This window comes from Callorhinus ursinus, unplaced genomic scaffold, assembly GCF_003265705.2.
Source record: "Callorhinus ursinus isolate GAN/ISIS: 27379988/994484 unplaced genomic scaffold, GSC_fseal_2.0 scaffold25, whole genome shotgun sequence".
Taxonomy (NCBI): domain Eukaryota; kingdom Metazoa; phylum Chordata; class Mammalia; order Carnivora; family Otariidae; genus Callorhinus; species Callorhinus ursinus.
In genome coordinates this window covers 9586950-9603457 of record NW_027397087.1, presented here as the reverse complement: position 1 = coordinate 9603457, position 16508 = coordinate 9586950, and the positions used below count along the sequence as shown (strand labels likewise).

The window sequence follows — 16508 nt, the reverse complement described above, 5'->3', positions numbered from 1 at the left end:
CTTTCCTTTAGCAGGCGGCACAGTCCCAGGTGGGCTTGAAGGTAGGCACTGACAGGGTAGAGCTCTACTAATGGCCTGGCCACTTGGCAATGCCTAAATGTCCCATCGTGTCAGAGTCTGGGGCCCTGTTAACCCCTTGCCAATAGTAGTGACTTCTGTACAACTCCAAGGTTAATATGCAAAGTCTCCACTCACTAGCTACTCTCTAACCAACTAGATGGCAGGGCAGCTCCTGTTAGGCTTTTTTCGTTAGGGCTGGGGTATGTGGTTTGGCTCCGAAGTATTCTGTGTGTCTCTGACTGACTGATCCATTGATTTTTGACTAAAAAGCACCACCTTGATAATGTGCATGAAGTTTGCGCCTGTAAAATTTGGTCTTTCTGCATCAGCAGCGCAGAGAGGTTCAGGCTGTGTTGGAAGAAGGAGATGGTACTCCGGGAACCCTCTGGAAATGTCTTGCAAAACTCCTGTCTGTCCCTCCATGTGTATTTCCTGGGGGAAAAGTGCACAGCTGTCAAAAGAGGCCGACCCAAGGAAGCGTCAGGTTCTCTGGGCCAAGGAGGCCTGCTGCGGCACCTTAGGAAAGCTGGGGGGACAGTCCTTCCTGGTGGCCAGCAGCACAGAAGGATCCCTCCGTCACCACCTGGTCCCGGCGCCTTCCCTCCCACCTCTCCGCCCAGTTGCTCCTTTCACAGGTTTTGGCAACTGAACCTTCCTTCCACAATCTCTTCATTTTCGAAGGACTTTGTCCTTTAAATCCATTTGATACTGTAGCAAATTCAGAAGTGCTGAATGCCTGGGAACCAAAATAGTTTTAAGAAGGGTTTTATCTTTGTGTGCCCACTAGATGTGGCTGAATGCAAGCACTGCCCTCGGAAGCTGAGCCCCGAGGTAAGCAGCAGCCAGTGCAGCTGTGGCAGCTCCCCATGGATGGGACAGGTGGGCAGGGCTGGAGGCAAGCCAGAAGCCGCACGCATGCTGGGTTCAGGCCCGCTCAGTTCAGTGTAGCACGGGCCCAATTTGGGAAACTCACCAGGGGCCTGTGTGAATCTTAAAGGCCCACTCTAGGCAGTAAGATAAACTTAGGAATCACAGCTAATGAACTAGTGAACGAAACAGGTCCCTTTCTATGTATCTGCTCTCTACAAATTGTCTAAAACAGTGCTTTTCAAAGTGTGGTCCCCAGACCAGAAGCCTCAGGATCACCTAGGACTGCCTAGAACTACACATACGTTGGCCCCTCTCCAGGCCCAGTCAGTCAGAAACTCGGGTGTAACAAGTTCTCCAGGTGATTCTGATGAAGTCTGAACGCCACCCATCGAAATCAAAATTTGATTTCCTCATGATCATTTAGAGCTGGGTCCCTGGACTATCGTGAATACAACATCAGCCTCAGCTGATATTCCTTAGATTGCCGACTCAGGCCACGTGTGTGGCTCTCAGTAAGGGGATAGGGTCGCCCCTGGGCGACCCATATGTTCAGATTCCCAATGGCGGCTCTGCCCAGAGGTGCTCACCTGTTAAAAGAGCTTCCTTCCGGGGGTTGTGGTCGCCAATGTGGGGCAGTGCCTGCTCTGGTATCCTTTCTCGCGTGCTTATCTGGGCTCCAGCTGGCTCCAGTTGGCCAACTGCTCGGGTTGCTTTTCACAAGCAAAGCCCTGCTGAGCTCATGGGAAGAACTGAGTATATTAGTGTGAACCGTATCGCTTGGAACTGGGCCATGAGCAGTTGTTGCCATCATTATCTCGAGGCTAAATTCTGAGCTCAAATGATAACAGCAGTCTCCACTAAATGAAAGGATACCACGGACTTCTAATTTGCAAGTGTTCTTTTTCAATCAATAGTCTTAAGAAATTTATATGAAAAGAGATGGGAGTACATAAATAGGGTGTTAAATATACCAAAAAAATTAACCAGAAAAATACATTTAAAGGCAATTTAAGAAGGCTTCAATCAATCTTACATAAGTAACAATTTGAGGTAAAAGAAAAAAAATCCTGCAAACACTTCTAAAGAAATCTGCGCTGTACCATACAGAAACTAACCTTTTCACCCCATCTTTTCAAACCCCATATGGTCCCCCTCTTCCACCAAAGATTGTAGGCACCAGAATGGAAGCTGGGACTCTCTCCCACCCCAACCACTTCCACATAACCATACAGAATACTCAAAGCTCAAGTTCAGCCAGGTTGAGGTACAAGAAAACTGAGCCCATTCCCCACCCCTCCTAGAATAGCACATCCTGCCCCAGCAGCATGGATGCTCAAGAGACCACTGAAGGCTGGCGCCAAGGCTCTGAGGGAGGTGAGGAACGGAACTGAATTTCCTCCTAACAAATCACATACTTACTCTAGGAGTTCTAGTATCTTCTCTCCAGTCTTCGAAAAGCAACTTTTCAGCCACCCCACCCCTCCTCAAAGAGCTAGATTCCCCTCTTTGACCCCAAATGTGTCCAAACTGCTTCTACAGTGGTCTTCCCATTCTGAGCTCTGGAGTGATGGCTCCAAGACTAAGCATTGCTCAATACTCTGAAGGAGGCAAAGACCCAACTGTCCTTTCCTGTGAGGGAAGGTGGGGGGGGAAGCAAAAATTAATAAAGCATTTTGTAAAAAACCCAAGGAGAAACGATTCTGAACATTGTTGTGGTTTGTGCAGCTGTTTTTTTAAACCATTTTTCTGGTTTGCTATTTTCCAATACTCCATTCCACGGTGGAGCTGAACGCCGGAGGCAGATTCCGAGCAGTCCTGGCCAATGGCTGCTTGCTTCCCTCCCTGCCCAAGCGCTGGGCCGGCGGAGCAAGGAAGCTTGGTCCCGCCCTCTCCCAGTTCGCTTATCCTGGTCTTCGAGCAGCTTGTCTGCCACAGGGTCCCAGGGACAGGAAAGGTGAGAAGTCCAAAACGGTGAGTTGAGCTGCTTTCACTCTGGCCAGCCAGGGCCAGGAGCTCAGGTCCCCTCACTCTGCAGAGGCGCCAGCTGTGACCCAGGTACTGATGGGGCTTTGCCGGCAACTCGGTCTGAGTGCTGGCTGCCTGGTTAGCCACAGCCGGCAGCCTGGCCTCTCCTTGCATCGTGGTACAGTGACAAGAGCCACCCTCGCGTCACCGGCGCTTCCTGGGCCTGCATCTCTGCAGCACCATCTTGACGGGAAGATGCTAACTACCAAGGAAGGAAGCCAGTCTGGCTATCACCAGCGGCTGCTGTTTGATGAAGGAGCTTAGGAGCTGAGGGGGGAAGCCTGGCGCGCCAAGTTCCACCTGAAATTAAGCAGAGAAGGAAGAGGTGAAGGTGTGAACGGACGTAGGAGACCGTGCCAGGCACCCGACAGGCACAAGGAGCCACCCAGGCTGTTGTGACGGGAAGAGCTCATCCGACTGTCTGCACTTCCAGAGTTTACAGGCCTCTGGGCTCTGCTGCTCAGATCTTGGCATGGGCTTCCCCTCCTGCTGATGAAGGTCACGGTGGGGAGCTGGGAGTGGAGAGGAAACAGACCGGGTCGTGCTCGCTCTGCTCTACTGAGGCTGCGGCTCCTCCCTTGTCATGATTCCTCTATCTCTGGAGGACGCTGGCGACAGAGAGGCTAAAGGCCGCTGCACACTTCGGTGACTGAGCAACTCTGTCCCCCTCCTGCCTCAGTTCCCCACTGACCGCCCCCTTACGGTGACCCAAGAAGCCTCCAGCTCTTGGGACATAGGGCCTAGGCACTGCAGTGTGTCAAGCAGCTCAAGAGAAAACTCCCATGGGGTGCCGGGGCCAAACTAAGGCATTCCGTGCCGCCAGCCACACCGGGAGGATCACCTGGGCCAAGTAGATGACTCTGGTGATCTCCTTTCCTTCCATGGTGACAGGCTGTAGGACCCAGGCACTGGGCAGGATCTCCCCTCGGACCATCTCCCTGCTAGGTCTCGGCATGGATGTGTCATAAACAGACTGAGCTGCCATGACAGACAGGTGCCCCTGGGGACAGAGAGTGATGGCGGTCAGACAGGGACAGGCTGCAGTGCAGACAGCCTCTAAGCCATCCTCACGCCCGCCCAAACCTCCTTTGCCCGGAGAACCTGATGCCCACGATGACCGCCTCTCCCAGCACTCCAGCCCAAGGTCTGCCCACAGTGTCTTTACCACCAGCAAAACAGGCACCTCTTTGGCTTCCACACAGACGCAGCAGAAATCCCGTGGCTGCTTCAGGGCACAAAGGGCAGTATTGCACACCAAGTATACTGGAGGGTCAGGAATGGGGAGAGTCAGGAGGTGTGTGGACGGCCTTCCCAGCCCAGAAGCACCCCCAATATCCCACCATTCTGCAACCTGACAGGCAGACCTAGCCTGAGTGATCCGGAGGTCGTCTGAGTATCTGGCCTCCTAAGAGGGCTGCCTCCAACCCCGCTCCCTCTGTCCCCTGGCCACGGCCCACGGGAAGCCTTCCCCGGGCTCACCCAGGTTGATGCTGTTGGTCACTCGATGATGCAGCCTTGCTGTCTGGATGGGCTTGTGGTACAGCGGCCACAGGGTGGGGTCACTCACAGCTGCCCATACGTGAGACAGTGGCTGGGACACCATGCTTGCCCCCAGGAAGCCATGCCGAGTAGAAGAAAACATCTTGTAGTAAAGCTGGACCTCCTGCTCCTCACCCTGATAGCTGGGGAACACCGAGGGTGGGGAAGAGGAAGAAGAGGTAAAAACTGGGCTCCAGGCTCAGCGAGTCGCAGCTCGGGGTGAGGGACTCAAGGAAGCCAGGGCAGAGAAGGGAAAGGAGAGAGGACAAGCAGGACAGACAGCCGGCCAGGACAAGACGCTGGACAAAAGCACTTACTTCCAGCCAGCTGCTGCCTGGCGGCTGAAGAGGTTGTGCAGATCATTGGAGCAAGCAGCCATTACCTGGGGGCAGAGTGATCACACCCACATTAGCAGGCACAGTACAAGCCAGACCCTTGGATTAGCCGTTCACTCCGGCCAGCATGCACTGAATTCCCCTTCTGTCAACATGAAGAGCCGCTAGCAGCCTTGCTGGCCCTCGTGTGCCCTGCCCGTTCCCTCGTTTCCCCTCCTCCCCACCCAGCACGGGTCTGACAAAGGAACCATGGGGACAAGGGAAACAGTTCCTCACATCAGCAACAGAGAGGTCTACGATGTGCTTGGCCAAGTCCTGATAGGAGGAGGAGAAGCAGGTCCCCAGGCTGGAGAGGCTGGACGGAGAAGTGCAGCAGCTGCCCAGGGAGGTTCTGTGGCCTACAACGAATGGGCGAAGCCATGAGACAGCATGAGCATCAAGGCCTCAGGGCAGCAACAGCCTCCTGAGGGACAGTAACTTGGGGCTGATAATCTCAGGCTAGTGACTCCCTAGGATCTAGCAGACTTCAGCCCCCGAAGTCCCCAAACCAGGCAGATAGCCATGTGCCCTCACCCCCCCCTCCACTCACTGTAAGCTAAGCTCTTCCATGTGGACCCGGCCAGACTCAGGTGACTGTTCCTCACTGTGGAACTGCCCCGAACATCCCCTATCCAGGAGTCACTGGAATCAGGCAAGTTTATGTCCCCCTGCAGAAAAGAAGATGCTCAGGATCAGATCAAAGGCAGATAAAGAGAAAAGCAGAGCACCAGAAAGCCCGTGCAGAATTATCTCCTCTGCCTCTGAACTGTGCCAACAGTTTCCAACACAAAGCCTCAATCAAAAAGATCTTCCCCACCGGGATTACAGAAGGCTGGATGCCCCCAAGAAGTCAAGAGCAACAGAAACCAGTCCCTGGACAATCTCTCCTTATGCTTCAAGCCACAGGCTCAAAGATGGCTTGTAGGAGAGCTCCCAAAAGGGATCAGAACAAACGGAGCCTCAGAAGTCCCAGCACAGAGCATCAGTGGGTATGGGCTGCGGAGGTGCAGGGGGGAACCTCTCTACCACTGTGGCAGGAGGAATGGGGCCATGGGTAGAGCTGGGATTGGTGGGATAGCAAACAAAGCCCAAGTGGAAAGCGGGGCCGGGGAGCAATGGGCTATGAGAAGCTGGACCCTTGGGCCCGACCTCCCAGAACCTCTACACCCGCCCCACCTCGCCATGCCCCATACAGCAGCTAAGCCAAAGGTCCTAATTTGGAACCGGATGGGGATGATCTTCTGGATCTGCAATGTTTCTCCCACCTTTACCTCAGGCAGCAACTCAAGGACACGACCTTGACTCCTGCCGAACCTAACAGGCACCATCCATCCCACCACTATCATCAGTTTTTAACCTACTGCTACTCTAAAGACAAGAAGAGGTGAACACAGTTCTACCTCCATCCTTGCCTTCATTCCTCCTGCTGCAACATTACAAGTGGTCTCTTCTACTTTAGGCAGGTCCCTCTGTCTCAGACTGAGGTCTTGTGCCCTCTTCTTGGGAACTTTCCACTGCTGATCATCTCCTTCACCTGTTGCCTCTGGCTTACCCTCTTCACGGGATGCTTCCTATGAGCACTGAAGCATGCAAAAACTTCTCCCACCTTTAAAAACCTTCCTCAAAGGGGTCTTTGCTTTCCCACCCACAGATATGCTTCTTGAAACAACTGTCACCATTTGCCATCTCCCACCTTTTACTCCCTTCTGAACCCACTTGAACCTAGCATCTCCCTCACCACTTCGCCAAAGAGCAATCACCCAGGTCTCTGTGACGTCCATGTGGCTGGATCTGATCAGCGACAGCCAGTCCCCATCTTACTGAACCTCTCAAGAACTTCCACTCAGCCAGCCTCTCCCTTCCACTTGAGATACTCGATTCCTGAGTTCCCAGGCTCCTCGCTTCCTATCTCTGTGGTGCTCCTTCCCAATTTCATGTGTTGGCTCATCCTCCTCAAACAAAAACTGATATTCTGGGATTCTTTCAAGACTCAGGCCTAGGCCCTCTTTTCTCCCTCAGTAATATACTCCTAGGGGATTCCATCTGCTCCCACTGCTACACTGATGATTTCCAAAATTAAATATCCATGGATTGATCAAAAAATATTGCTGAGACAACTGGCTGCCATGTGAAAAAATGTTACATCAGAGACCCATTTAATACATCATGCCAATATAAATTCTTCATAATTTGTGGCTCAAAAATATATGGAGTGGAGGAAAATTTATTATTACTACAAGAAAATATAAATTTTTAAAAATTATCTCATAGTGGGGCTATGCCTTCCTAAACAGGGCACAAATTCCAGAAGCCATGAAACTAAAGACTAATGAACACTAGGCAACACAAAATTAACATTTTCCAGGTAGTAATAAATATCATAAACAAAATAAAAACACACACACAACTAGGAAAAAAAAAACACTGGTATCTCAAATGACACAAAAGGGTAATTTTCTTGAGGGGCAGAGCAAGATGGCGGAGGAGTAGGAAACCTGGATTTCGTGTGGTCTCAGGAATTCAGCTGAACACGGATCAAACCATTCTGAACACCTACAAACTCAAAAGGAAATCGAAGAGAAGAATAGCAACAACTCTCTGAAGAGAAAAGCGACCACTTTCTGGAAGGTAGGACGTGCGGAGAAGTGAATCCGAGGCGATATTCGGGAGGATAGACGGCAGGGGAGGGGGCCTCCGTCGGCCGCTTCTGGCAAGTGCTAGAGCCGCGGAGCACAAAATCGGAACTTTTAGAAGTTGGCTCCGCTGAGGGACGTCGCTCCAGTAGCTAAGCTGGGGGTGGAACCCTCCCTGGGACAGTGTGGTCTCAGGACCCTCGGGGTCACAGAAAGACCGGGGGTGCCTGAGTGCAGCAGAGCTCCCAGGTATCGGAGCGGGGAAGCCGGCTGCAGAGACGGAGCCGAGGTGCGGGCTCTCAGCTCGGGGTGGCCATAAACTGTGATCGGTGACAATCGGGCCACTGCTCCTCCAGCAGGGACCCAACAAGCTGCAGATCCGGGGAGACTCCCCTTCCTCCCCGGAGAGGAGCAGCGCGGGAGCGCACCGCAGGGATCTGCTGGGTTTGGAGACTAGACAAGGGGTCGGGTGCCAGAGATAGAAATGCTCGGTCACAGGCTGGGTGAGCACGGAGTGTGGCCGGAGACCAGGGAGACGGGAGTGACTGCTTTTCTCTGGGGGCGCACTGAGGAGCGGGGCCCCGAGTTCTCAGCTCCTCTGGGTGGAGATTGGGAGGCCACCATTTTCACCCTTGTCCTCCAAAGCTGTACCGAGAGCTTGCAGGGAACAAAAGCTCCTGAGAGCAAACCTGAGCAGCTTGCTTAGCCCGGACCGACAAGGGCGGGGCAATTCTGCCTCCGGCAAAGACATTTGGGAACCACGGCAACAGGCCCCTCCCCCAGAAGATCAGCACGAACAGCCAGCAAGCCAAGACCAAGTTTACCGATCAAGGAGAACGGGAGAAATCCAGTGCTAGGGGAATACTGCACATAGAATTCATGGCCTTTTTTTACCATGATTCATTAGTTTTTCAAAGTTAATTTTTTTAACTTTTTTTTATTTTTCTTTTTCCCTTTTTCAACCAACATCTTATCAATCCCTTTTCTAAAAAAACATTTTTTATTTTTCATTTTTAGAGTCATATTTTATCCCTTCATAGTAGTTACCCTTATTTTTGGCATATATATATGTTGTTCTCTTTTTAAAATTTTGAGATACAGTTTCTTCTAATAGATCAAAATATACCCTAAATCACTAGTGTATGGCTTTGTTCTAGTCTCCTGCCTGATCACATTTTCTCCCTTTTTTTTTTTTAAACCTTCTTTCTTTTTTCAAACCTCTTATCAATTCCTTTTATAAACTCTTTTATAATTTTCATCTTTACAGTCATCTTCCATCCCTTCATTGTATCAACCCTTATTTTGTATATATAAGCCTTTCTTCCTTTAAAATTTTAGGAGGCACTTTTTTCTAACAGACCAAACTACGTGCAAAATCTAGTGTGTGGCACTGATCTATGCACTAGCCTGATCATATTTGATCATATTCTGGTTTTTTTTGTATTGTTCTGTTTTTGTTTTTATCTTTCTCTTTCTGTTTGTTTGTTTTTTCTCTTTCTTTTCTCTTTCTTTCCCTTTCTTTTCCCCTGGTTTCAGGTCTTTTCTGATTTGTATAGAGTATATTTGCTGGGAACGTTGTTAACCTGTTAGCATTTTGTTCTCTCATTCATCTATTCTCCTCTGGACAAAATGACAAGACGAAAAAAATCACCTCAGCAAAAAGAACAAGAGGTAGTACCGTCAGCCAGGGACCTACTCAATACGGACATTAGTACGATGTCGGACCTAGAGTTCAGAAACATGACTTTAAAGATACTAGCTGGGCTTGAAAAAAGTGTGGAAGTTATTAGAGAAACCCTTTTTGGAGAAATAAAAGAACTAAAACTAACTAACTAAAACTAACCAAGTCGAAATCAAAAAGGCTATTAATGAGGTGCAATCAAAAATGGGGGCACTAACTGCTAGGATAAATGAGGCAGAAGAGAGAATCAGTGATATAGAAGACCAAATGATGGAAAATAAAGAGGCTGAGAAAAAGAGAGATAAACAACTACTGGATCACAAGGGCAGAATTCGAGAGAGAAGCGATACGATAAGACGAAACAACATTAGAATAATTGGGATCCCAGAAGAAGAAGAAAGAGAGAGAGGGGCAGAAGGTATATTGGAGCAAATTATAGCAGAGAACTTCCCTAATGTGAGGAAGGAAACAGGTATCAATATCCAGGAAGCACAGAGAACCCCTCTCAAAATCAATAAAAATAGGTCAACACCCCGACAAATAATAGTAAAACTTACGAGTCTCAGAGACAAAGAGAAAATCCTGAAAGCAGCTCGGGAGAAGAGATATGTAACCCACAATGGTAGAAATATTAGATTGGCAACAGACCTATCCACAGAGACCTGGCAGGCCAGAAAGGACTGGCATGATATCTTCAGAGCACTAAACGAGAAAAATATGCAGCCAAGAATACTATATCCAGCTAGGCTGTCACTGAAAATAGAAGGAGAGATAAAAAGCTTCCAGGACAAACAAAAACTAAAGGAATTTGCAAACACGAAACCAGCCCTCCAAGAAATACTGAAAGGGGTCCTCTAAGCAAAGAGAGAGCCTAAAAGCAGCACAGATCAGAAAGGAACACAGACAATATCCAGTAACAGTCACCTTACAGGCAATACAATGGCACTAAATTCATATCTTTCAATAGTTACCCTGAATGTAAATGGGCTAAATGCCCCAATCAAAAGACACAGGCTATCAGATTGGATTAAAACACAAGACCCATCGATATGCTGTCTGCAAGAGACTCATTTTAGACCCAAAGACACCCCCACATTGAAAGTGAGGGGGTGGAAAACCATTTACCATGCTAATGGACACCAAAAGAAAGCTGGGGTGGCGATCCTTATATCAGACAAATTAGATTTTAAAGCAAAGACTGTAATAAGAGATGAGGAAGGACACTATATCCTCCTTAAAGGGTCTATCCAACAAGAAGATCTAACAATTGTAAATATCTATGCCCCTAACATGGGAGCAGCCAATTATATAAGGCAATTAATAACAAAAGCAAAGAAACACATAGACAACAATACAATAATAGTGGGGGACTTTAACACCCCCCTCACTGAAATGGACAGATGATCTAAGCAAAAGATCAACAAGGAAATAAAGACTTTAAATGACACACTGGACCAAATGGACTTCACAGACATATTCAGAACATTCCATCCCAAAGCAACAGAATACACATTCTTCTCTAGTGCCCATGGAACATTCTCCAGAATAGATCACATCCTAGGTCACAAATCAGGTCTCTACCGGTACTAAAAGACCGGGATTATTCCCTGCATATTTTCAGACCACAATGCTTTGAAACTAGAACGCAATCACAAGAGGAAAGCCAGAAAGAACTCAGATACATGGAGGCTAAAGAGCATCCTACTAAAGAATGAATGGGTCAACCAGGAAATTAAAGAAGAATTTAAAAAATTCATGGAAACCAATAAAAATGAAAACACAACAGTTCAAAATCTTTGGGATACAGCAAAGGCAGTCCTGAGAGGAAAGTATATAGCAATACAAGCCTTTCTCAAGAAAGGTCTCAAATACACAACCTAAACCTACACCTAAAGGAGCTGGAGAAAGAACAGCAAATAAAGCCTAAATCCAGAAGGAGAAGAGAAATAATAAAGATCAGAGCAGAAATCAATGAAATAGAATCCAAAAGAACAGTAGAACAGATCAACGAAACTAGGAGCTGGTTCTTTGAAAGAATTAACAAGATTGATAAACCCCTGGCCAGACTTATCAAAAAGAAAAATGACCCAATCAACAAAATCATGAATGAAAGAGGAGAGATCACAACCAACACCAAATACAAACAATTATAAGAACATATTATGAGCAACTCTATGCCAGCAAATTAGATAATCTGGAAGAAATGGATGCATTCCTAGAGATGTATCAACTACCACAATTGAACCAGGAAGAAATACAAAACCTGAACAGACCTATAACCACTAAGGAAATTGAAGCAGTCATCAAAAATCTCCCAACAAACAAAAGCCCAGGGCCAGATGGCTTCCCAGGAGAATTCTACCAAACATTTAAAGAAGAATACCTATTCTCCTGAAACTGTTCCAAAAAATAGAAATGGAAGGAAAACTTCCAAACTCATTTTATGAGGCCACCATTACCTTAATCCCAAAACCAGACAAAGACCCCATCAAAAAGGAGAATTACAGAGCAATATCCTTGATGAACATGGATGCAAAAATTCTCACCAAAATACTAGCCCATAGGATCCAACAGTACATTAAAAGGATTATTCACCATGACCAAGTGGGATTTATCCCTGGGCGGCAAGGTTGGTTCAACATCTGCAAATCAATCAACGTGATACAATACATTAACAAAAGAAAGAACAAGAATCATATGATCCTCTCAATAGATGCAGAAAAAGCATTTGACAAAGGACAGCACCCTTTCTTGATCAAAACTCTTCAGAGTATAGGGATAGAGGGTACATACCTCAACATCATAAAAGCCATCTATGATAAACCTACAGCGAATATCATTCTCAATGGGGAAAAGCTGAGAGCTTTCCCCCTAAGGTCAGGAACGCGGCAGGGATGTCCACTATCACCACTGCTATTCAACGTAGTATTAGAAGTCCTAGCCACAGCAATCAGACAACAAAAAGAAATCAAAGGCATCCAAATCGGCAAAGAGGAAGTCAAACTTTCACTCTTTGCAGATGATATGATACTGTATGTGGAAAACCCAAAAGACTCCACCCCAAAACTGCTAGAACTCATACAGCAATTCAGTAAAGTAGCAGGATATAAAATCAATGCACAGAAATCAGTGGCATTCCTATACACCACCACCAAGACAGAAGAGAGACAAATCAAGGAGTCGATCCCATTTACAATTGCACCCAAAACCATAAGATACCTAGGAATAAATTTAACCAAAGAGGCAAAGGATCTGTACTCAGAAAACTGTAAAATACTCATGAAAGAAATTGAAGAAGACACAAAGAAATGGAAAAACGTTCCATGCTCATGGATTGGAAGAACAAACATTGTGAAGTTGTCAATGCTACCTAGAGCAATCTACACATTCAGTGCAATCCCCATCAAAATACCACCCACTTTTTTCAAAGAAATGGAACAAATAATTCTAAAATCTGTAGGGAACCAGAAGAGACCCCGAATAGCCAGAGGAATCTTGAAAAAGAAAAGCAAAGCTGGCGACATCCCAATTCCGGACTTCCAGCTCTATTACAAAGCTGTCATCATCAAGACAGTATGGTACTGGCACAAAAACAGCCACATAGATCAATGGAACAGAATCGAGAGCCCAGAAATGGACCCTCAACTCTATGGTCAACTCATCTTTGACAAAGCAGGAAAGAATGTCCAATGGAAAAAAGACAGTCTCTTCAACAAATGGTGTTGGGAAAATTGGACAGCCACATGCAGAAGAACAAAACTGGACCATTTCCTTCCACCACACACAAAAATAGACTCCAAATGGTTGAAAGACCTAAACGTGAGACAGGAGTCCATCAAAATCCTAAAGGAGAACACAGGCAGCAACCTCTTCGACCTCAGCCGCAGCAACTTCTTCCTAGAAACATCGCCAAAGGCAAGGGAAGCAAGGGCAAAAATGAACTATTGGGATTTCATCAAGATAAAAAGCTTTTGCACAGCAAAAGAAACAGTCCACAAAATCAAAAGACAACCGACAGAATGGGAGAAAATATTTGCAAATGACATATCAGATAAAGGGTTAGTATCCAAAATCTATAAAGAACGTATCAAACTCAACACCCAAAGAACAAATAATCCAATCAAGAAATGGGCAGAAGACATGAACAGACATTTTTCCAAAGAAGACATCCAAATGGCCAACAGACACATGAAAAAGTGCTCAACATCGCTCGGCATCAGGGAAATCCAAATCAAAACCTCAATGAGATACCACCTCACACCCGTCAGAATGGCTAAAATTAACAAGTCAGGAAACGACAGATGTTGGCGGGGATGCGGAGAAAGGGGAACCCTCCTACACTGTTGGTGGGAATGCAAGCTGGTACAGCCACTCTGGAAAACAGTATGGAGGTTCCTCAAACAGTTGAAAATAGAGCTACCATACGATCCAGCAATTGCACTACTGGGTATTTACCCCAAAGATACAAATGTAGGGATCCAAAGGGGTACGTGCACCCCAATGTTTATAGCAGCAATGTCCACAAGAGCCAAACTGTGGAAAGAGCCAAGATGTCCATCGACAGATGAATGGATAAAGATGATGTGGTATATATACACAATGGAATATTATGCAGCCATCAAAAGGAATGAGATCTTGCCATTTGCAACGACGTGGATGGAACTGGAGGGTGTTATGCTGAGTGAAATAAGTCAATCAGAGAAAGACATGTATCATATGACCTCACTGATATGAGGAATTCTTAATCTCAGGAAACAAACTGAGGGTTGCTGGAGTGTTGGGGGGTCGGAGGGATGGGGTGGCTGGGTGAGAGACATTGGGGAGGGTATGTGCTATGGTGAGCACTGTGAATTGTGTAAGACTGTTGAATCACAGATCTGTACTTCTGAAACAAATAATACAACATATATTAAGAAAAAAGAAAAAGAAGATAGCAGGAGGGGAAGAATGAAGGGGAGTAAGTCGGAGGGGGAGACAAACCTTGAGACGATGGACTCTGAAAAACAAACTGAGGTTTCTAGAGGGGAGGAGGGTAGGGGGATGGGTTAGCCTGGTGATGGGTATTGAAGAGGGCACATTCTGTGTGGAGCACTGTGTGTTATGCACAAACAATGAATCATGGAACCCTACATCAAAAACTAATGATGTAATGTATGGTGATTAACATAATAAAAAATTTTTTTAAAAAGGTAATTTTCTTAATATAAAAAGGGCCTCCTAAACCAAGAAGTGGACATAATACACTGGCCCGGAGCACAAAGACAAAGGGCTCTGAAGTACCTGACAAGGCACTCAATCTCAGACACAAGGGCAGAACTGAACTGCAAACCCAAACTAAAATGAAGTATGTATTTTATGCCTATCACCCTGGCAAAGACTAAAGGAAATAATCGTTAGCAGAGTGGTCAGGTACTATTTAAGAGTGTAAGTTGGCATACTTTGGAAACATTTACCACATATTTTAATTTAAAATGTCCTTTGACCTAGCAAAGAACAGATGTTCTTTCATTTAAGTATAAAAGCAATAAACAAACATTTTCAAACATTAACTCAGATCCTAGAGAAAGTGCCAATTAGCCTTTCTTGTAGAAAGAATGCCGGGCCAATAACTGGAAGTGAGTAGAGTCCATTTAATCTAGCATAAGAACATCTCTATGCATGCAAACATTATAAACAATGTAGAAATACTGTATCAAAAAGACAAGGTGCAAAAACACTGATTTCCTCATGTTTTATCACCAAGGTGAAAAGAAAACTGCTAATCCAGTAATAAAGACTATTTGAAGATATAAAAGTGATCATGAAAAGAATTTTTTAAAGACTTCCAGATTATCCGAAAAAAGACACACATATTCACCCTCAAAGCAGAGAACACACAGACCACATGATGAATAAAAAAATTTTTTAGATATCCATGGCAATATTCATAACCAAAAAAACCCCTCAACAAATTCAAAAAATAGAGATCACATTTCTCTGAAATCATACATACTCAAACACACAACAAACTAAAAATAGCAAAATCGGAAAACACAAGAGACTTTCTACCAAAAAAAGTTTTTAAAAACTCTTAACAACAGTTGGATCAAGGAAGAAATACAAACTGAAATTTCAAAACTGCTATAAAAAATAGATAAAAATAATTTATGGACTTTAACTAAAGCAGGGCTCATGTAGAAATTTTTAGCTTTAAATATTTACACCAATCAAAAAATAATCAATGAATGCTATAACTATATACGAATAAATTAGATAACAGATGAAACGGACAAATCACTAGGAAGACAGGAATTACCAAAACTGACTCAAAAAGAAACAATATCTGAACAGACATTTAATGATACTGAATTAGTAATCGAAAAAATTGCCACAAAGAAAATTTCAAGATGAGATCAGCTTCATTAGCTTCAAATCTACCAAACATTTAAAGAATTAACACCAATACTTCACAAATTCTTCCCAAAAACAGAAGAGGAGGGGATGCTTCATAAGTCATTCTGTAAGTCCCTGACACAAAACCAAAGACATCAGATAAATATCCCTTAGGCATATAGACACACAAATCACCAACAAAATATTAGGAAACTGAATCTAGCATCACAGAAAGAGAAATATACACATGACCAAGTATACACCATTCCTGGGATATACTTAGTTCAACATACAAAAATCAATCATGTAATACACCATGGTTTTTTTTTTAGATTTTTTTTTTAATTTATTTATTTGACAGAGAGAGACACAGTGAGAGAGGGAACACAAGCAGGGGGAGTGGGAGAGGGAGAAGCAGGCTTCCCGCCCAGCAGGGAACCCGATGTGGGGCTCGATCCCAGTACCCTGGGATCACGACCTGAGCCGAAGGCAGATGCTTAACAACTGAGCCACCCAGGTGCCCCTACACCATGTTAATAAAGGAAAAAATCCACACTATCATCTCAATAGATGCAGAAAAAGTATTTGACTAAATTCAACACCTTTTCGTAATAAAAACACTCAACAAAGTAGGACTAGAAGGGAATTACCTCAACCTGATAAAGATTATCCACAAAAAACACACAGTTAACATCATACTTAATGGTGAAAGGCTGGATGGTTTTCTCCTAACGTCAAAAACAAGGATGTATGCTCTCATAGCACTTCTATTCAACATTGAACTGGAGATTCTACCGGGGCAATTAAGCAAGAAAAAAACAACAATAAAGGCAGATGCTATGAGCTAGTGTACAGAATAACCTAAGGAATCTGCGAAAAAGCTATTAGAACTAATACATGAGTTCAGCAGGGGTACAGGAAACAAGATGAATATACAAAAATCAACTATTTCTG

General features: G+C 45.4%; 1 protein-coding gene across 2 annotated transcripts in view; it reads right to left on the bottom strand.

The window, feature by feature from the left end:
• Positions 1 to 115: 115 nt before the first annotated feature.
• Positions 116 to 16508, bottom strand: part of STARD9 (StAR related lipid transfer domain containing 9) — a 136083-nt gene continuing 119690 nt past the window's right edge. Inside the window, exons 28-34 of one of the 2 annotated variants that reach the window (XM_073876879.1) lie at positions 5419 to 5536; positions 5106 to 5227; positions 4812 to 4876; positions 4435 to 4637; positions 4139 to 4218; positions 3797 to 3955; positions 116 to 3255 (exon numbers count right to left, since the gene is read on the bottom strand). In XM_073876879.1, the coding sequence (XP_073732980.1) occupies positions 3154 to 3255; positions 3797 to 3955; positions 4139 to 4218; positions 4435 to 4637; positions 4812 to 4876; positions 5106 to 5227; positions 5419 to 5536 (849 nt within the window). In that variant the 3' untranslated portion in view covers positions 116 to 3153. Of the gene's footprint in view, positions 3256 to 3796; positions 3956 to 4120; positions 4219 to 4434; positions 4638 to 4811; positions 4877 to 5105; positions 5228 to 5418; positions 5537 to 16508 lie in introns of both variants that reach the window. The other variant, XM_073876880.1, reaches the window with a different exon arrangement.